The 20,306-nt window shown below is 32.7% G+C and overlaps 3 protein-coding genes across 4 annotated transcripts; all 3 read right to left on the reverse strand.

Moving 5' to 3' along the window:
* Nucleotides 1-847: 847 nt before the first annotated feature.
* On the reverse strand, nt 848-6,649 carry LOC100808935 (carbon catabolite repressor protein 4 homolog 1). Of its 2 annotated transcripts, none has more exons than XM_003521470.5 (12): nt 6,081-6,649; nt 4,334-5,084; nt 3,792-3,878; nt 3,618-3,701; nt 3,455-3,541; nt 3,279-3,365; nt 2,714-2,767; nt 2,540-2,631; nt 2,320-2,434; nt 2,076-2,220; nt 1,830-1,986; nt 848-1,043 (listed from the first exon to the last, which is right to left on the reverse strand). In XM_003521470.5, exons 1-11 carry the CDS (start codon nt 6,236-6,238, stop codon nt 1,838-1,840), a joined length of 1,809 nt encoding a protein of 602 aa, XP_003521518.1. In that variant the 5' UTR covers nt 6,239-6,649; the 3' UTR covers nt 848-1,043; nt 1,830-1,837. The 2 variants fall into 2 exon arrangements, with proteins under 2 accessions (XP_003521518.1, XP_014629426.1); XM_014773940.3 differs by having other exon boundaries at nt 848-1,038; nt 6,081-6,632.
* A 6,735-nt stretch (nt 6,650-13,384) lies between these two features.
* LOC113001248 (uncharacterized) lies at nt 13,385-14,348 on the reverse strand. Its single transcript, XM_026128059.2, has 2 exons — nt 14,208-14,348; nt 13,385-13,717 (listed from the first exon to the last, which is right to left on the reverse strand). Exons 1-2 carry the CDS (start codon nt 14,257-14,259, stop codon nt 13,515-13,517), a joined length of 255 nt encoding a protein of 84 aa, XP_025983844.1. The 5' UTR covers nt 14,260-14,348; the 3' UTR covers nt 13,385-13,514.
* Nucleotides 14,349-17,033: 2,685 nt separating this feature from the next.
* Nucleotides 17,034-18,167, reverse strand: LOC100305629 (putative 60S ribosomal protein L21). Its single transcript, NM_001251281.3, has 2 exons — nt 17,870-18,167; nt 17,034-17,509 (listed from the first exon to the last, which is right to left on the reverse strand). The coding sequence occupies exons 1-2, from the start codon at nt 18,104-18,106 to the stop codon at nt 17,252-17,254; spliced, it is 495 nt and encodes a 164-aa protein (NP_001238210.2). The 5' UTR covers nt 18,107-18,167; the 3' UTR covers nt 17,034-17,251.
* Nucleotides 18,168-20,306: the final 2,139 nt, after the last annotated feature.

The following is a 20,306-nucleotide window of genomic DNA, read 5'->3' on the forward strand; positions in this document are numbered from 1 at the left end:
AATTAATAAATAACCACACCTTACAATTTTTTTAGCCTACTAGATACGTCTGTCTTGTATAGTTGCGCTCTATCCAAACCTCACCAACTCTTACGCCCCAATTAATTTTCAAGTTCAATCGAATGTCACTTATCCATAGAGATAAATAGATAACTTCCAGTTTCATCAGTAATTTTACATTTTATTTTTGACAGACGTTTTTGTTTAGTAGTAGTATGGAGAATATATACATACAAATGCAACTTAGTTAAACGCGCAACAATGGATTCCAGATTACGTGTTAACGTAAAAAAGTTATACTTCTTTAAGTGACAATTATGACAACCAAACACTTTTAATAATTTAATAACTTAGGATTAAACAACAAAAGAATAAAAAATTACACTTCAGCACTAAAGTTAAATTGTAGAAGCACTTCGTAAAATGAAGCGCAACTAAATCACATTCTACCCAGAAAACACGCTAATATTCTTACAAAACATGGAATGAATTTAGTCTGGTCCCCGTATCAGCAATTAGGAGGTAAAAACAGAAATAAAGTATTCTACTTGCCATGCAACAATCTCTCCCTGTGTCCCTTCTTACTGGTAGTATTCTCATAAACACTTTTCTGTTTAATATCAATATATACCGTTTCGAATTTGTCTACTTTCTGATGATCAAGCAGATACAAAATAACCTAAGCTGTGAATATTATCACTACAGTAGTGAGATATTAAAGCCCAAGGCTCATTAGCCACAAGATCGGAATGGCTTGAGAATGGGGCGATTAATTGCTACATATTGAACCAATGGAAACGTACGAAGAAAATTTTCACTTTATAGGGAAAAAAGATTGGGTAAGATATGGGCGAAAATCAGTAAGGCATTATCATAATTTTTCTATGAGACAAAGGTGGCATAATACAGAGCAGATCATTGCAAGGACTCCCCTACAAGGAGATACCTGGGAAAAAGACAAAGGCAAGATCTACCACTTTAATAATAACTTATCAACCAAAAGCTTCTTTCAACCATTTTCTGTATGTGCCTCTGGATCTGACCTATACAAATACAAATGAGAACCATCATCAATTGAAAACCAAAGCATCTTACCGCCTAGGCACAATATATATATAAAGCGAACCAGTACTGGAGCAATATGTATCAAAAGACCAAAGCAGACAAAAAAATAATTGTACAACTACAACCAGCACTACTGTAAAGTGCAGTCAGCCATACAGCCAAAGGTAAAGTGACACAGGTGTAAATAATCTCATGCAAAGAAGAATGAAAGGACAGATCCTTCTTCACATTATGAAATTGTCCATCTAATGTTCACATCATTTAAATTTCATTTAAGAGCTCATATGCCCATAGCTTATTTAGTTTAACAAGATCAACATGCCTGACAATGGAAAATTTTCAATACCAGAGCAAAAAACAACCTTTCAAAGAAAATTTTGTTAATGCATGCATTGCATGAAATGCTTGGGATCAGTAAAATGATTCCTACAATTAAACTTTTTGAGCACTTCCTGTACTTTCATCATCTCTCCCTATTACGTTCATCCATTTCATCTTTAAAACCAGCCTTATAGCACAACAGGAAAATCCTTATCCTTTTCAATTTAACCCATTTTTCGCAATAAATCATAAGCACCTACAACACCTGGCCATTTAGGTAAACTAATTCCAAAAAATGTCTAAAGAGTATAAGCCTTAAGCTGTTCATTAATTGGTAAGAAAAAATGAAAATGCAAGGAGTCGCTGATCTAACACACAACACAAGCATAAAATAAGAATATTAAATAATAATTGATCAAGGGAAAGGACAGACATGATGGTACCTTATAAGTCAACGCCTAGATCTATTCTTGCAGCAGCGGAACTCAGCTAACATAGCTATATGATCAGAGGACCATTCAGGAGAAGGAAGTGCTGTGTCTTTCCTCAAACTTTCCTCATCCAATAGCTCCAACAATGACTCCACAACCAATGAATCCGCTGAAAACACAAAAGGTATCACTTCATAAACAATTGATCAGGATGTTAAATTTATCAAATTAATGACATAACATTGCAAGATATCACACCTGTGTAAAATATGTAATCAAGAGAGCCAATAAAATCTCTCGTTACATTTGTGAATAAAGGTTCATTTGTTGCATTGTCTAGTCTCCCTTTATGCTGCTCAAATCCAAGACCAACCGTTCTAGCAAAAGACGAATAAGCACTGACCTAAAATTGAAAGTAATCCACAACCAGTAAAATCAGGAACAAAAATTAAGGCAAGAATACAGAATATATAAGCTATTCCTTTAAAGGTTAACATATTACCAGTGGCAACTGGTGAACCAACTTGCTGTGAGGACGCAATATATTAAGTGGGTCAACTGCTAAATCAGGATGCGATGGATCTACCTTCCCCATTGCAAGAAGTGCATGAGGAGCACTACAGCCAAATAAGAAAATAACTTTAAGAAACAAATTATTGATACTGACAAAAGACCCTTGCAGATGAAAAGTATCCAAAGTTAATCAAAAAAAGTACTCAGACCTTCCTGGAATTGAATTAAAGTCCCCACAAACCAACATTGGAATATCTGCACTTGCAGCAATTTTCTCCAATCCTTTCAAGAGAGTGTGCACCTAAAAAGAAGGGGAAATTTATAACTGTCATGTTCAAAATAAGCACACTGTTCAATATGAACAAGCAAAAGAAACGACTTACCTGCCACAGTTTGACATCCTTTAAATCATGGTGAACATTTACATGTGTATTTGCCTAAAATCCACAAGCAATGAGTTAGTAATAGAGTAGAGATTATGTCACTAAAAAAGTAATTTTAACCTAAACTAACAAAGAAAAGGGCAGAGGGGGGGGGGGGGGGGTGTGAAATATTGCATAGCTTTCTTAAAAAGATTCAAATAATGATTTAAAAAAAATTGAAAACCACACATCTAGTTTAGTCCTTCCTATATGAGACATTTAAGAATTTATGTAAAAAGCAAAAATCTCAGGATCTGCAAAACCAAAAGCTACTTAAGAAAAAAATCCATAAACATTTATCACAAAATGATAATCATTAATAACAATGCACAACTAAGAAGAGGGCACCCATGAAACATGGTGCTAGCAAAGGCCCTATCATTCAATGGATACTGCAACTACAATCTGGTAAGTGGGAAAATACAAGGCATACAATGTAGATATAAATTACACACCATGGACCTTGAAGGAAAGAGCACATAATACCACCTAAGTGTAAAGAATAAAGAAAAACAGAAGAGCTTACCACACAAAGAAGCTGTCTTTTCCCTGGATTATCAACAGGCTGATTGTTAACTTTTGCTTCTAAAACAACTATTAGTGCAACATTATCCTAAGAATGTAAAGAAAACTTGGTAAGAACTACTTCAATAAGAGAGTCATTTATTATAGTAACATGCAATTATTGGTGCAATAAGCTACCTTAACCAATCTATTCAAGGCAGTTTTCTTCTGAGTGGTTGGAATCACAGCATCTGTTAAAGACTGTGCAGCCTTATTAAATTCAACCTGCATGCAAACAGACATCACTCTATGTTGTGTACAAACTTAAGAGAACTGTCATACACATAAAACAATTTCCAACCTCATATTTTTTCACATGTGAAAATCTGTCTCTACGGAAAAATGTTGCACACCCATCAATTGTATTAATGTTTCCATTGTATACCTGTGAACCCACCATAAACCGCTTAACAAAAAAAATAACATTTAAAAATTATGAGACTAAAACTATAATAAATCTGAATACTGTAACAACCTCATTTGTTTTCTTTTTGTAAAGACCATAATAACCATGTTTGTCCAGTTCAGGAGAAAAAAATTCTTCATAATGATCACTTTGAACCTGGGGAAAAACAGATTGTATGTTATCTGATAGAGAAATTATTAGAATATAGAATACACTCTTAAGGGAATGAGTTAAATGAGTGAAGAAGAAATGGATTTCTAAGTCAAGCTGGCTAAGGTACACTTGAATATCACACACCAGCATGCAAATGTTGGTCATTATTATTTAAGTTCATTCACAACTGGTAGCAATTCAAAGTTCAAAAAAGCAAATACTAGAATGAGATACTGGTGGCAACATTGCTTCAAGTCGCAAAGTCCATAATTAATGGTTTTATATAAACCATCAGATATTGAACATTAAACATGACTTTAGAGCCACATTGAAATAAATTTTTTTCATTCAATACAAAATCTAAAAAAATCTTGAAAATAAATGAGTTGAAGATCAGTACTGTTATTAAAATAAGCTTAATGACCAACAAAATCACAGCCAAAACAACATTTATGTACCTCCTGAAGACAAATAATATCTGCACGGTAACCAACTATTTCTCGTAACAGATTTTGCCTGCGATATGGCCAGGAAAGAGCCCACGAAGGGCAGTAATTGTATAGGTCATTTGAGGCATATGCATCAGATAATATGTTGTATGATAGAACAGTAAAAGTTCCTGAAGATGTTATACGCCCATCAGCATCCAAATGTCCCATCCCATCAACAGGTATCAGTCGGCGCGGGCTAGGCGAGGGAGCAGGAATGACACGGGAAGTTAGTAGAGTGTTTACATGCCCTACAGCAAGTTTGGTCTCTGAATCAACTACAGCACACTCGAATTTAAGGACATGTCCAATGTCATCAGCTGTTGGGGTATACGTCTTAAATTGTCCAACTTCAAACCAAGTTTCACCACCACTCCGTTGCGTCACAGCTGCTGGATACACAGGTGCAGACCCATTTGTCAAGCTAGCACTTGATGCAGAGGAAGATAAGCTGGTATTGATTGATCCAGATCCAGATCCAGAATTATTAAATCGCCCATATAACTCTTCTTCTTCATTTCCATTTTCATTAGCTGCACTTGCAGCACGGTCATGTAAGACACGATGATGCTGCCATGCATCTGAAAAACACTTTGGAGAGCAGTGATAACTTTTGGCAACAGGTATTTTAGCCTTTACACAACCTAGGCACTGCAGTGCGGCCTGCTCAGAAGGATGTACACTACAAACAGCAACCTTTTTATCACTCTGTACACGATACCTTCCAAAGATGACCAAATGAGTGTCAAATGATAGATGCAAAAAGTTCAATATTTAGATCTGTGTCAGCTCAAGAGAAAACTTACATAAAGGGAGTGTATTCAGGATCAAATTGGAATTTTCATAATTAAAATTATCACAAGCAACTACTCAAGTAATCAACTTCATAACACAAATAAAATTATTGCAACGTTTATTCATATTTAGGGCAGTAAGGGTAAATCTTCAATATTTCTATCAATCTCCAAACTCCAAACTTCAAAGAGAGGTGAAAAAACTGATAACACCAAACATGTCACGCTGAAACATGAATAACATACAAAGCATATACCAACTAAATACACGACTAACCTTATAACTAGACCAGATACATAGGAAACATCTATTCATCAGCACAAGAAACCAACTGAGATGACATGCCATCGCCAACAGATAGATTAACCTATATGCATTGTGCTCTCTTACACTCGTGAAAATAACTTTTTGCTGAACAAATGACTAATCTTACATACATTTGAAATACCTATTACCACACAGATATTGGTGGAAGCGAAATTCAATATCTTGCATTGGCAGCTTATGAATGAAAAATTTAAATGTCCCGTGATTTATTGAGAAGTTGGAATATATCACATAGCATTACAAATACAGTTTTTTCAAATATGTAAATGAAAACTTGTGCAGATTGAGACCGTAAAGACTAGGACACAAATGGAAAGATAAGCAAGCCATACATCACTGCCTAATGCTATTCAGTATTAGCACGGCAATTTTTGAATAATGACATAAATAAATTAACAATAACGAATAAGCAAAATAATTTACACAAAAAAAAAAACCTAAACTATGAGCAAACACGCTTCAAATGCATTGCATTAAGGACTAAAACAATTCCAAAATTGGCACACCATTGAAGCTCAGATTATCAACTAACTAAGAAGCATAACAAAGTAAGACCTAATAGGCAAACAGCACTTAGAGGAGAACCAATACTAACCACTTGTAGCGCAAGAAATGGCCGTCTAACGGGGCGGTTTCCGGGAAATCATCGGTGGTAACGGTCTTATCAGGTCGGCGTAGGAGCACGTAAGGCGTGAGCTCACAGCCTACAATGGGAATATCAGAAGGAAGGTGCACGCGCAGCACGCTCAGCATGCTTCACTCTTGTTGGCAACAATCGTCACCGCACTGTAACCCTATCAACGCCGCCGCCGCAACACCACGCTTGCACCACTCACGGAGCCGGATTCCGGCCGGATCCGCCATTTACTTCACCCAAATACCCGCCAGCCTTGACCGACCCGAGACCAAACCCTATGTGAGCAATCGGAACCACCACCGGATCTTGCAGGGAGAGGGGAGGATCGAGATTTGATGGTTCTTGAGAGAGAAAGTTGGGTTTTGGAGAGAGAAACAGAAAAAATAATAAAGGATCGAAGATATTAGGGTTTTACAGACGAAATGGAAGTAATCCCTTTGCGCTTCTTTTCTTTTTCTTTTATTTTATTTTAATTATTGTGACTGGGGATGCGAACTGCGAAGAGAGAGAAAGAGGATCTATGGGTTATATTATGAATATGATCCCACTTTGTTTTTCTCTTCTTGCTTTTTTTTTTGGTTCACATCATCTTCCTTCTTTTTTAATTTACTGATTTGGATAAGTAGTAATATTTTTAACTGTAACTGCTTAAAGTGAAATAACTTTTTTGTGAAGTTAAAGTGTGTTTGGTTGTGCTTGTGCATAAATTGTGAGTCACGACTCTTTAAATAATTAAGGTAGGATGTATCAATGTCACTAATCATGCTACACGAATTTAACCAATGACATGATTTTACGGGAATTCTGTTGATATAATGAAATTCTTGTATATAATTATACCAACAAATTTAACGTCATTTATGTTGTCGACATCGATCTATATTGGAATTGAAAAAGGTTGGATGGTTAGTGTTGTTCTTTTAATTTATATCGTCTTTTTTAATTTGAAAATTTATATTTATAAAAAAATATAAGATTAAATGTGTTTTTATTTCTTTTAAAATAATTTTATGAAAAATATATTTTATTTTTGGTAGTTGATATCAATTCATGGGATTCACTTTTTGTTAATTAATGAAGTATAAGATTAAATCACATGTCACCATATATGACATGGTAAAATTATTCCACGTGTTTACTGTTTAGATGCTTGAATAAGTACTAAGTGACTAACTTATGACAATTATAAGTTTAGTCATTCCAATTATAAACTTTTTTTTTGTCAGAAAATTCAACTACTAACTTAAAAACATTCTGTTTAATGATAAAATAATAATCAAACTCACAAGACAAATAAGAGTGGTTTGGTATTGAGATTGTGATTCCTTGTAATTTGAAGAAGAAATTGAGTGAGTCTTTGAAGAAGTGAAGCATCCTGCTTGTGTCTTGGTGTTGCAAAATGTTTTTTCTTCCCCTTTGAATATTGGTTGTGGTCCCCATCCTGTTGGTGCGAAACCTTTTTTCAATCCAAACTCGAAGCATAAGGTTAATAGTTAAGTATGTGTATTGCTTTTTATAATAGGTCCAGACAATAGATGCTGGCTGATACATGAGTGTTTACTATTTTATCTAGGGTTTTTGCTTTATTTTTGTTATTGTATTGTCAGCATGGATGTGAAAATTGGACTAAAACATGTTATTCAATTAGTGAACTAACATATTGCCTTCCAACCTTGGAAACCAAAACAGCAAACAATTGAGAAATAATACACTGAACTGATTCAAAATCGGTAGAAACAGTAACAGAATTGGCAAACCATGTCATTTTATTATTTTTTTTTAAAAAAGATTTTGAATTATAACCTAACCTTTGTTTCCCTAAAAGGCAGCCGGCCTCTATCATTTGACAAACAAGTCATTTTGGTCAATCTTTTGTCATTGCCTTAACCTAAGTTTGCTTATGACATTGTGATAGTTATTTGGTTTTGTGCACAAGTTATTGGCTTCCTATGATGATCATGTTTTAGTCTTTCAATTCATGAATCTTTCCTTGCATGAAATTTTAAATACCTAAGTCGGTTGATATCATTATCTTTGTTATTAAATTTTGCATGGATATTAATGAATCAAGAGAGTACAATATGTATATTAGATATTGGGAATATTGCTACATGAAATACTAATTTAATTTAAACATAAATAGGAACAATGAATCAAGCGAATAAATTATGTATGAGCACGAGATGCACGATAGTGAATTCCATTTGTAAAGATTTTGTTATTTATACTTAAAATTGGTAAAATAACTAAAAGAATGACAATGAAACACCATGTTACAACTTTAAAAGCCAAAGCCACCCTTTGTAAATTACGTCTTTATTTTTTCTATTTGACAAAATAAATAAAAATGGCAATTCATCATTATGTCACAACTTTAAAAGTCAAATCCACCTAAAAGCTTGTGATTACTGGTGGATTTTATGTTAATTAGAATTCTCTGTTATTTCTTGTATATTTATTAGCTAAAGCCACCTAGTTTTATATTTAACATTAACAATCGATCATTGTATTTTTAAGTTATTATTGATGGGTGCTATTTAGTTTATTAAAACTAAATGCAATTTAATATTAGTATAAATTTATTTTCATACATGTAAAAAATTTGTTAAATCTATTAATATGCCTCAAATGTTGTCAAGGATATTATGATGTTATGTAATATAATTTCTTGAAAATAATTAATGGGTTGAAAATTTGATAACACATAATGTGGCTAATTTCGGATAAAAAATGTGGCTAATTATGTGATTGCCAAAAAATTAATGCTTGAAAAATATGAAATTATTTTTTGGTTAACGTGTGCTCCTCATTATTTGAATATGTTTTTGAATGATAGTAGTATTATGCTTCATGTTATAAAACTTGCATCGAAGACTTCAAAGGTAACTAATTTATGTACAACATATGATTTTCTTATATTGGCTCAGGAGAAGAAATGGTAACCAATTTCCCAGTGTTATCTTTCCAAATTTGTTTGAAGGCCTCGAGTAATCCTTAGAGTAATATTAACAATAGTATTTATTGGTAGTTCTTTTTTGGAAAAGCCAATAGATAAATATATTAAGAGCAATGCTATTTTGCACGAGGTGCAGCTAGCACGAAACACACGAATGCATGTATGAACGGTTGTTATTTTTTTAAAATAAATATTAATTAAAAAGTATAGAAAAGTATCTTTTAATAGAAAACACATGTTCCTCTGTGTCCGATGAATCAGCACGTGTACCAAATATCATTTTCCATATATCAAGGGTTTTATAACCAGTATTCTTAAAGTATTGGTTAGAAAATAAAAAAAAATATAACTTTATCCATTCTAATAATTTTTTTTAATTTCTTAAACATTATTTAAATAATATTTTTTTATCTTAAGAACACTTTGTTACCACTTGACTTGTATTAATAAAACTCAATTTTAGCCAAGAAGTGTCTAAACATAAAAGCCCAATCGTCAGAATTACAAAGCATAATATATTGTATGTTAATAGTATTTATTGGCAGTTGACATACTTAGAATGATAGTATACACCGAACTAAATCTATGGTATTAGTTTATAGGTCAGCGCAATGAAAAAGCTTGACCCATCACAAGTTTAGATTGGGTTGGGCTAATATTTTTTGCAAATTCCCCATAGTCTGAAAAGTAGACTTAAAAAAAATCTAGTGACTTGTAATGATTTATAGATTTTTTTTTTTTTATGATCATGAAATATTTTTGTCAGAGAAATATTTGACTTGTTGAATTTGCAATGATTTTTTTTCTAAAAAAATATTTTTTTTAAATTGGAATTGCCAAAATAATGAAAATTACGAGCAAATACAACCATAAATGTATTTATTTTTGTCGGATTTTTTAAAAAATGATTTTCTGTTAATTTTTTAAATTTTTAGGTGAATTAACTCATTTAACTCACTAATCCATGTTAGGTCAATAGATGAGTCAAATTGATCTTAATCATCAAGTAGGCAAGTCAATATGGGTTGAGTCCAATAAATCTGATCCATTTTAACAACTCTAAGTGATCTTTGTTCAAATTCAATTTTATATTTTATTTATAAATACAAACTATTAAGTGAAAGTTATTGATGAAAATGGGGAAGAAAAGAAAAAGAAATATAAAAGAAAGTTGACCAATGTCCATTATTCTTCTAGGAAGTTTGGTAAGAGACATCATCAAATTAATTTGTATTAAATAACATTATCCTGTAATAATAGTCTTCCAAATCCATTTTTATTAGCTGTACAAGTTCTAAGGAATTATTTTCATCAAAAAAATGTTCCAAAGAATTATTATTTCTCTCGACAAAAAAAAAAAAAACAAAAGAAAAAAAATATTATTTTTGAGAAGAAAAAGATTTTTAGAAGCATCAACTAGTAGAGCCTATTAAGCTATATATATATATAAGAAGAAGCTAGTAGAGCTTATGAAATAAATGGTCTTTCAATCTCCATCAACACAAGTGGTCCCATATCACATTGTTTAATTGCAGTAACACGACGACTCCATAACTTTTCATACTATTTTACTTCGTTTTGTAAAGTAACTTCAATGGCCTTTAGATGAGTTTAGTGTAAAGAATTGAATACGTCATGATTTTTAATTGTAATTTTTAGTAATTTGCTCTCCTGTAAAGTGATTTCCTAAAATCTTAACAAAATATTTTTATAATTACTATAAAAGTTAATAATTTTATGATAAAATACTATTGAATGATAATACAAAATTTTATACATTATGATCGGTATATAATATTTTTTCTTTTTTCTAATTATGATGTCTTCCATATCTTCTTATCTTTGTTTAGGATAATATGCATTTTAATATAAACAATACTACATTTACAATTATCACCCTACAAACAACTATAAATAAGTAAATCTTAGACAAATGAAAACTAATCGCGCTTATTTTAACATAAACAAATTAATGCAAGAGACACGTTCTCTCTTATTCTCTTTGTCCTTTTTCCTGTCTCCCCAAAACTCCCTCTCACTCGTATATTCTTCTTATCCCTGTGACGAACGCCATAACAAATTCAGATTCAATCATGGGACTTGTCTCACTCTTTTTCTTTTTAAACAAAAAAAAAAAAATCATTCACGCGAAACATGAATCAAGATGAATTTAGGAAAATGCAGAATTGTGAAAAAATAAAGATATAACGGAAGGGAATCAAATGCATGAAATGATCCCTGTTGCAATTGAATTGAAATAAACAACGGCAGGTGCCTTTTTTCATTAATAAAAAAACGGATTTTCAGTATCAATTCAAACACAGAGACAATATTATAAATACCTAACCATGAAGGAAAATAAACTTAACTGATTCGAACTTATTCGTCCCCTTTTGCCTTGAAGAACAACATATTTTAATTCGAGCAACTATAAGTGTTTATTATTTAAAATAATTCGAGCAACATATTTTAGTGAAAACAGTCATTAAGCAAAGCAAAGGTTTTAAAATCAGAAGGGATAAAGAAGAGGCTGTTTAGCCTCATTGAATTTTTTGGTTATTTTTTTTTTAGGAAGGGTGTAGATTTAAAAAAACTAAAAGTAGTTTTTTAAAAATAAAAGCAAAATTACAAAATTAGTCCCTTACTTTATCTCCAATTACGGATTTGGTCCCCCAATTTTATAAATCCTTGCAAAATTGGTCCTAGAAGTCCGATTTAAACGTCGACCGTTAACCTCAGACGTTGACTGTCATGTATCAATGCCAAGTGTGACTGTCACGCGTCAATGTCATGTGTCAACATCTGAGTGGTTCCCGTAAAGGCTTCATTTTTTGTAGATAAAATTGTACTTTTTGTCTCTCAATTTTACTCCAATTTCGATTTTGGTCCCCCTATAGTTTAATTCACACATTTGGTCCCCTAGTTTTATAAATCCCTTTATAAATTGTTTCTGCAAAATTGGTCTTTTGAATGGTTTAGCCACTGGTGCTAGAGACATGGTAGATCTTGATAAATATTGCACTTCTTTTTCATTGCAAGTTTTTCACTCACTTGAAAACTAGAAAAAAAATCACTCTATCTCTCTCCCACTTTCGAGGTTGTTCAATTTGGGAAAGTCGTGCATGAATCCCAAGCTGAATCTAAAATTTTCAGATCTCTTACTTTAACAGGTTCTGTAATAACTCCTTTTTTTTCTTTCTTTTTTTGCTCCCCCATGCGATATTATGTGTATACGACTGCTTAAGTGGCCTATGTATGACAATAGTATTTTTGTTTAAAATTTGAAATACAACTTCTCCAGTAATGAAATTTGGCTAAATTTATAAAGGGATTTATAAAACTCGGAACCAAATGTGTGAATTAAATTATAAGGGAACGAAAATTAAAATTGGAGTAAAACTGGGAGACCAAAAGTGTAATTTTACCTATAAAAAATGAAGTCTTTATAGGGAACCACTCAGACGTTGATACGTGACATTGACACATGACAGTCACACGTGACATTGACACGTGACAGTTAACGTCTGGGGTTAATGGTCAATGTCCAAATCGGACTTTCAAGACCAATTTTATAAGGATTTATAAAATTGGAGGACCAAATCCAAAATTAGAGATAAACTGGGGAACCAAAAGTGCAATTTTATAAAAAATAAACTATATATCTTAAAGTTTATCTCATTCTCATCCTAAACTAATTGATGTAGGACAATGAAATAGAATTTTCAGTTTTTTTTAACAAAAAAAGCTAAAATTGTCAAACAGCTACAACTTCATTTTAAATATTTATCTTTTAATTTCAAAGTAACTTTCAAGAGAAAAAAAATAGACCAAACATTCATAATTTGATCGGATTTTGATTTAGTACGAGTCAATTTTCAATTTCATAATTTGATCGGTTGGACTTCGACTAATCTTTGACCCAATGCTGGTATTGCTCCTTTGAGGTCACCCAGCCTCACAACAATTCATCGGAAGAGCAGGAAGTATGTAACCAATTCAACATATAGATATGGGAAAGAAAAAGAAAAAAATATAGTCCATTGACACAAGTTTGTTCATGGCTCTGTACCAAACTTAATAACTTGAACTAAAATATTTATCCTTTAAAAAAAAAAACTTGAACGACTATTTAGGTCCACATTTTTTTCTCTTTTTCATTTATATTCTGATGCTTATTAATTCTGAAACCCTTTGTAGCCTTTTCATATCAGAGATTATTATGGGAGATTAATCTAATTGATAATGCTAGATGTTCAGTCACGTTTGATATACTAGGTGCGCTTTCTAGTTTCATAAGGCACAGATAAGTCAAATGTTATTTTTGGTGTCTAATTATTAATAAACTGAGTATCAAATGTTATTTGACAAGTCGTGTATTGTAAGGCACAGATAAGAAGCACAAAATTAAAGCATGTGAAAGAGAAAGAAAAACAAAATTATAGTGGGGGTTCTTTACAATAGTATGTGCAGAAGCAAGTGGAGTCCTTGCAATCTCCAATGCCATATGGTTGTTTAGAGCACTCTTGAAAGCATTTCTGCAACTCACAATTGCTTAAATGGATCATCTTGTGGCACCAATGTTCTGGGATCTTCACCCCGTGAGCACGCCCTTGCACTACAAAATCAGAGGCTAATCCGGCTGCTCTCGGAAAATTGAATAGTGTTCAATGAATTATTTCATCACTATTAGAATAAGAAAGGGAAATTAAATAAAAGAAAGAAAACGAAGGAACAATGCACTTGCAACTTGTGCACTCAACAAAAATTGGTACACCTTTTGCATTCTTAGTGCTAAACAAAATGTTTACCTTTCATTTTTGGTTAACCAAAAAAACAACTTATAATTCTACAAGAGTGCTAAAAACATTCTTTCAAACATATTCATTCTAACGCATTATTAGTTATCAGTTAAAATTTATTAAAAATTAAAAAATTATAAGACTCTTGTATAGAAATAGGACCAGTAAAAATTTTGTAATTTCTAATAAGTTTCTTGCAATAGGAGAGAATGCGTTTAGCAATTAGCATTCTACTATGTATATCGATAGCATTTAGCAATCTACAATCATAAACAATTCTACTATGTTTTCACTATCTTAGTGAAAGAGACTAAAGAGGGAGATTAATACCAGAGAAAATAAGCAGTAGCAGAAAATGGGAGAGTGTATAAGGTGTTCTCATTTTCCAACGTGAACCTGATCCTCCACTTGTCTCAAGGTGTTGCTTCAATATTTGTTACAAGGAGTGAGAAGTGAGGAATGGAAGCAGATTGATATTTAAGGTGTGGTGGTATATACATAGAATGGTCAAGTTTTAGTTCAATCAAAATCCAAAAAGCAAAACCAGGATCTTTAAAAACCGACAGCTGTTGCCAAGGAGTGATGAAGAAGGTAGAAATACCATTAAAAACGGAACATGCTAATTGCTAGCTATCTCATGTTTTTGACACGTCTTCATTCGCAATACAATTTTACTTAAAGAGTATTACTGAATCAAAGTATCTAATATCACAACTCTGCTTTCTGAAGTACTTGTGACAAAGTGTTTTCCCCCGGCACTTATTCTTTCCTTTGTATTTACTCAATAACTTTTTTTGTCAAATTCGAAAGTAAATTGATTCAATTGTAAACCGAATGGTTTTGGTGATGCATAAAGTTTAATACTATCGAGAACGCTCACAAGTCTAATGATTCTCAAAAAATATATCATCCATCATATTACGCTTTCTTTAATGAAGTTAATTTTCGTGTTACGACTAAATGGATATCTAAAATTGCCTAAACACGTTCAGAAATCACGAATATAATCATCCCTAGGAGATTAAATGAATAATATGACCGACACTAGACCAATATCGGCTAATTTAACTACTTGCCCGTTACTATTATAAGCAAAGTTACAGATGACACACCAAATGGACAAAAATTTACAAATCGTATACGAATGAAACATTCAGGGTCAAAGAATGTTCATTCAGGGTTAAAGAATGTTGTTTCTTATTCCATAGTTATTGAGCACACAGCATACCTATTGATTCTGAAGGTGATATCGAAAACCTTCTGATTTCCCTTTTTAAATAATTAGCAAAAAGCAAGTGCTTTAAGCTCAAAGAAGAGTAAATACCGTTTAGTTATTTAAAAAGACTACTCCACTCAAGTTACTTCTTTAGAGGTTAAACCATTCATTTAGTGCTTATTATTGTCTACATTTTAATCCTTACACAAAGTGTAAAACTAAAAAAAAAAACTGTATGAAGACTAAAAAGGTACAGTATTCTTGTATAAGAACTAAAACTTAAAGCAAGAACTGTAAGGAGCAAGTAAATAGTTTAACAATAAAAAATCTTAATCTCAAAATTACAATTTACAATTGTTTATTTTAACCAATTTGAGTGTGTTGATTGATATAGCAGTGAATCTAATTCGGCACGTCTAGATGGAAGAAACGTTCATAATCTCCCAGAGTAGGTCTACCCCTGGTTGAAAATGGGGTGGATGACTTTGGGATAGAAGATTTAGGGATGTTTAACGCTTCCCCAAGAAAACTTTGCGGTGAATGGTGATGATGGAGGTCATCGGAGATGATGTGACCAATATCATAACATTCAACAATATTTTCTACTTGCCAATTTAGCTACTTTTATTACCCGATAGTGTTATCAGCAATGTTACAGATGACCAACCAAATGGACAAAAATGGTATACGAATGAAGATTGAAACATTCAAGGTCAAAGAATGTTGTTTCTAATTTCTTATTTGAGCACACAGCACATACCTATCGATTTTGAAGGTGAAATCCTACACCTTCCACCTTCCCTTCACACTCACACACACACTATACACGCTTTATCTGAGACACGCTAATTCGCTAAATTACAGTTTTAATTCCTTTTAGTTCTTGATTCACAATTTTATTATATTTTTAGCAATTTTAGTTCTCGCATGTCAAAAAATCACAATTTTAGTTAACTTATTAATTTTATATACCTTGCATATTCATTTAAAATATAAATAAATATAAATAAACATATTCAAAATTGTAGATTTTTTTATTTGTGAACACTAAAGTGAAACAAATAGAAAACAGGTGCTTCAAAATGTGTTTATTGATATTGCTGTGGAACCAATTCGCGGTATGTAGAGTTTATACCACGTGGATGAAAATGGTAAAATGCCTCTTTGGGCTTATAAGAAGGCAGCCCCTACACCACAGGAGTCAATCACTTCGAGGAAAATTGAGGCAGAGGCTGTAGACTGTCCTAAAGGAGAGCTTGTCACGAGAATTTCAAACAAAAGAGATCGTCCCAATGCAGCATTAGGAGGAAGCGTAATTGTTGTAACGCCATAAATAAGAGATACATTTATGCACCCACAAAATCAGCAACAAACCATCATAGTAAGCTGAAGGACTTGGGGGTCATCTAAAGTTTAAAAAAAAAATAGACATTGCACTTTATCTTTTTAAGTGAGCGAAATTTAAACAAGCTAATCCTAAAATTAATGTGAAGAATAGGTTCCATAAGGGGGTGATGCAACATAAGGGCAGCCATCAAAGTATGCTAAATTGTTTTCACACAACGTTATTCCTTCACTCCAACATCGCTCTTAGTTCTAAATGAATTTTAGACGACAGTTTATTTTGGTCACCTATAAATGCAACCACCAAATTATAAGATGTTTATAAGACAAATCAACTACACTCTTAACGAATGCATAGATTCAAAAAATTTGATGCCAGACCAGAGACACCTCCAAACAACATAGACATTTACATAACCTCGCCCACTCATACTTCACACGCCAAAACCCCAAAATCAAACATTTATATGCCGTATTTGGTGCTAAGATGAAACAACTTAGCATTTCAAATTTTCACCAATTCAAATTATCGCACTTCCCATTACACACACAACCAATCGACTCTCGTTCTACCACCACCTTAGATGCAAGTTATTGGTATGATGAGGCCTTGAAAAAAACCATTCATAAAAGGGGAGGAACAATGAGAAAAAGCACATTTATGACGAGCGAAACAAAAACATATCCATGTATTTAGAACATCAAATAAAACAACAAAAATATTTTAATAGTCTGAATTGTTTCTCTTCCAACACAAAAAAGGACTAATAATCCCCAAACAAAAAAACTACGCAGACCAACAACGAGAATGAAACTAATAACCTCCCTTGAGGTCATTGACGACATCATAGGGAATAGGGGTAACTGTCTCCAACGTTGCCCCCTCGACCATGAAACCTGGTTTGGGACCCTGAGGCTGTCTCTTGGTGCTGATCTTCTCACCCTTGGCCTTGGCCTCAGCCTTGAGCTGATCATTCTTGATCTTCCTAAGGCGGAACTCCTCAGTGCACCTTGATGGCATAACATGCTCCACACGCACGTGAATCCTCTTCCTTATGATTCTGTTGCCGACCTGAATGAAACATCAAAAAGTAATTTCAATAAAACCATTCCCAAAATCAACGAGGCATACACATAAAACCCTAGAAACTAAAATTAACACACGGGCAGAACCCCAATCGAGAAAATGCCATTAAAATATATATGAAGGGGTAACAATAATGCGCAGAAAAGATAAATCATTGCCTACAAAACGCACATGAACCTTGAAACCGACATCAACAGTACAAGCTAACGAACAGCAAAAATCAACAATTAAGAAGATAGAATCTGAATTGGAAGCGATAGTATCACGATAAAAAAGACATAACAAAACAGATCGAGAAGCAGAAAAGTAAATAGAGTGTTAGGGTTAAGGAAGAGAGTGCGAGACCTGCTTGTTGACTTCGACCCCAACAGCACGTTTGGTGACATTCCAGACGCGACCGGTGCGGCCATGGTAGAACTTGTGTGGCATTCCCTTGTGGACGGCGCCGTTAACCTTGACGTCGACATAATCGCCGACGTGGTAGGTTCTGAGGTATGTGGTGAGGGCGATGGTACCCTTCTTCCTGAAGGGACGAGAGAAGGAATCTCTGGTGCGGGATCTCAAACCGTGACCAGCCGGCATTTTTGCTAGGGTTTCTCTCTCTCGCTGCTCGGCTTTAGTTAGGGTAGAAGGATCACTCTTCAAAAGCCTTCTTTGCAGCGTCTTTTATAGTGTATCTCATTCCTAGGGTTTTGGTTTTGCGCACCGGGCTTCTCTTATTGGACCTTTCGTTAATGGGCTGGAGTGGTAAACCTGAGACCTTGCACTTTTTTTTATCCGTGAGATCTTACTCTTAGTCATATCTTCATATAAAAACATTTTTTTGTACCTATATTTTATTTTTCTTTTCTCTCACTCTTCATCCTCTTAGTCAATGATATATTTTTTGCTTAAAAATAAATAGATTTGGTGTTACAAAAAGAATTTTAATTATAGTTTTCTATAGAATACTTTTTTTAAAAAAAATATCTTTTCAAAGAAATCTTTTGTTATTATTTGTTCAAAGTCTAAGATAATATTGATTTCATTTAATTATTCTTCTATTTATATCTATTTTATACACTTAATTTACAGCCAAATAGTAAGCTGTTAAAAAAAAAGTCCAAAATTGAAAGAAAGACCCAACATCACTCTTTCATCTATCATCAAGCATTTATAATCTCAAATATTTTGAATATTTTCTTTGTATTATTTTTTAAAGGTTAAAGTAATTTTCTTAGTCTCTATAGTTTACATTTTAATTTTCTCTTAATCTCTATAATTTGAAAATGGTAAGGACTAAAAAAGTAAAAAGACCACTTTCAAAAACTAGAGAGATTAAAAGAGAATTAAAATGTAACCTGTAGGAACTAAAAAAACCACCTTAAAACTTAAAAAATAAGAAACTATAGGAATTAAATGAGTAAGTTAACCTTTTTTAAATTTAAGCTTGACATGTAAAAAGAAATACTTGAGTTTGCCTCATCAATTTTAAAGTATATATATATATATATATTAGCTTAAGCCTTAAACTGAATATATTGAACTCATTTACGACTTGATTGCTTTTTTCCACTTTCAATTTTTTTCTTGAGTTAAATTTTATTTATTACTTCGATATTATGAACATTTTCATTTTACAAAATAAAGTAAAATAAAAATAGTTTTTGATTGATTCACACTAATTTAGTGAAGAAAATTCTTATATCATTTAATAACTTTTTATCAAAAAAAGATTATCATTGGGTTAAAAGTTCTCAACTTAACATAAAAAAAGATTTGATTTCTAGTAGTCCCTAGAATTTTGCTGTCATGCCATGAAAAGAGCTCTTGACAAATCACACAAATAATAAATAATCGCACATTCACAATGGGCAAAATAAAACATATCCTAGTATTTAGAGAACAAAACAAAACTTAACTTAACTTGCTGGTCTGATTTTGTGCATAAGTAATGTAATGGCTCTTCCAACTAAAAAATAAAATAAGTATGGAAAGCAAGCAGGAAGAACAAATAAAAACTAGTAGCCTCCTTTAACGTGGTTTACGACATCATAAGGAATTGGAGTGGCATCCTCAGCTTTCAGCTTCTCTACTCCCTAGGATTCTCGTTAAATCTATCTCAGACTCGTCAATTTTGTTAATAGTCAAACGCATGAAGCGCCGAGAGAAGCAGCTATACGGTTATGGAACTGGCACCCTTTCAGTGACGGAAGCTTTTCTTCCCTCTTTTTTATCACGCTTTCTTTCCCGCATTTTTTCTCTTTTTACCGAGAGCCTTTGTTTTTGCTTCTCCGTTGGCCACCACCTTCTCTCTCTCTCTCTCCAACCGCCACCTCTTTCCTTTATCTAAATTTCAATTTCTAATGTTTAATTATTTACGGTTTTTTCAACTTTTCTTCACCTCTTTTCACTCACATTTCTCATTTTCATCTTAATGTGTTAGAGTCATCCTTTGCAACTGTGTCCAGACCAATTAAAAACTTTTAGCTTAGAGCCTACTAACTAATTTAACTTCATTAAAGTTGTATTTTATACAATTTATAATGAATCCAAAATTAACTTTATATACCCAATTAAAACATTAAAAATAAAATTATATATACATTCTATTTATTTAATTTGACAGTTATATAATTAATCAATAAACATTATATTATATAAAATTATTAAACAATGTAAAAATTCTAAGTCTTACATTAATATAAACCAATTCCTCTGTTCAGCTCAAGATTGAGTAATTCTTCATCGCAGTAACAAGAAATCACGTGTCATCACCTTGTGTTTTTCGGTATATATAAAA

Source organism: Glycine max, chromosome 3 (genome assembly GCF_000004515.6).
Source record: "Glycine max cultivar Williams 82 chromosome 3, Glycine_max_v4.0, whole genome shotgun sequence".
In the NCBI taxonomy this organism is placed as follows: Eukaryota; Viridiplantae; Streptophyta; class Magnoliopsida; order Fabales; family Fabaceae; genus Glycine; species Glycine max.

What these genes read in the sequence shown, in the direction of transcription:
- LOC100808935 (XM_003521470.5), bottom strand. Translation starts at nt 6,238, where the DNA reads ATGCTGAGCGTGCTGCGCGTGCACCTTCCTTCTGATATTCCCATTGTA. An exon ending in ATATTATTTGTCTTCAGGAG is followed by an intron (nt 3,879 to 4,333) that starts GTACATAAATGT and finishes GTTTTTCCCCAG; the next exon opens with GTTCAAAGTGATCATTATGA. An exon ending in TTTAATTCAATTCCAGGAAG is followed by an intron (nt 2,435 to 2,539) that starts GTCTGAGTACTT and finishes ATTTGGCTGTAG; the next exon opens with TGCTCCTCATGCACTTCTTG.
- LOC113001248 (XM_026128059.2), bottom strand. Translation starts at nt 14,259, where the DNA reads ATGAGAACACCTTATACACTCTCCCATTTTCTGCTACTGCTTATTTTC. An exon ending in GCTACTGCTTATTTTCTCTG is followed by an intron (nt 13,718 to 14,207) that starts GTATTAATCTCC and finishes TTCCGAGAGCAG; the next exon opens with CCGGATTAGCCTCTGATTTT.
- LOC100305629 (NM_001251281.3), bottom strand. Translation starts at nt 18,106, where the DNA reads ATGCCGGCTGGTCACGGTTTGAGATCCCGCACCAGAGATTCCTTCTCT. An exon ending in GGGTCGAAGTCAACAAGCAG is followed by an intron (nt 17,510 to 17,869) that starts GTCTCGCACTCT and finishes TGTTTCATTCAG; the next exon opens with GTCGGCAACAGAATCATAAG.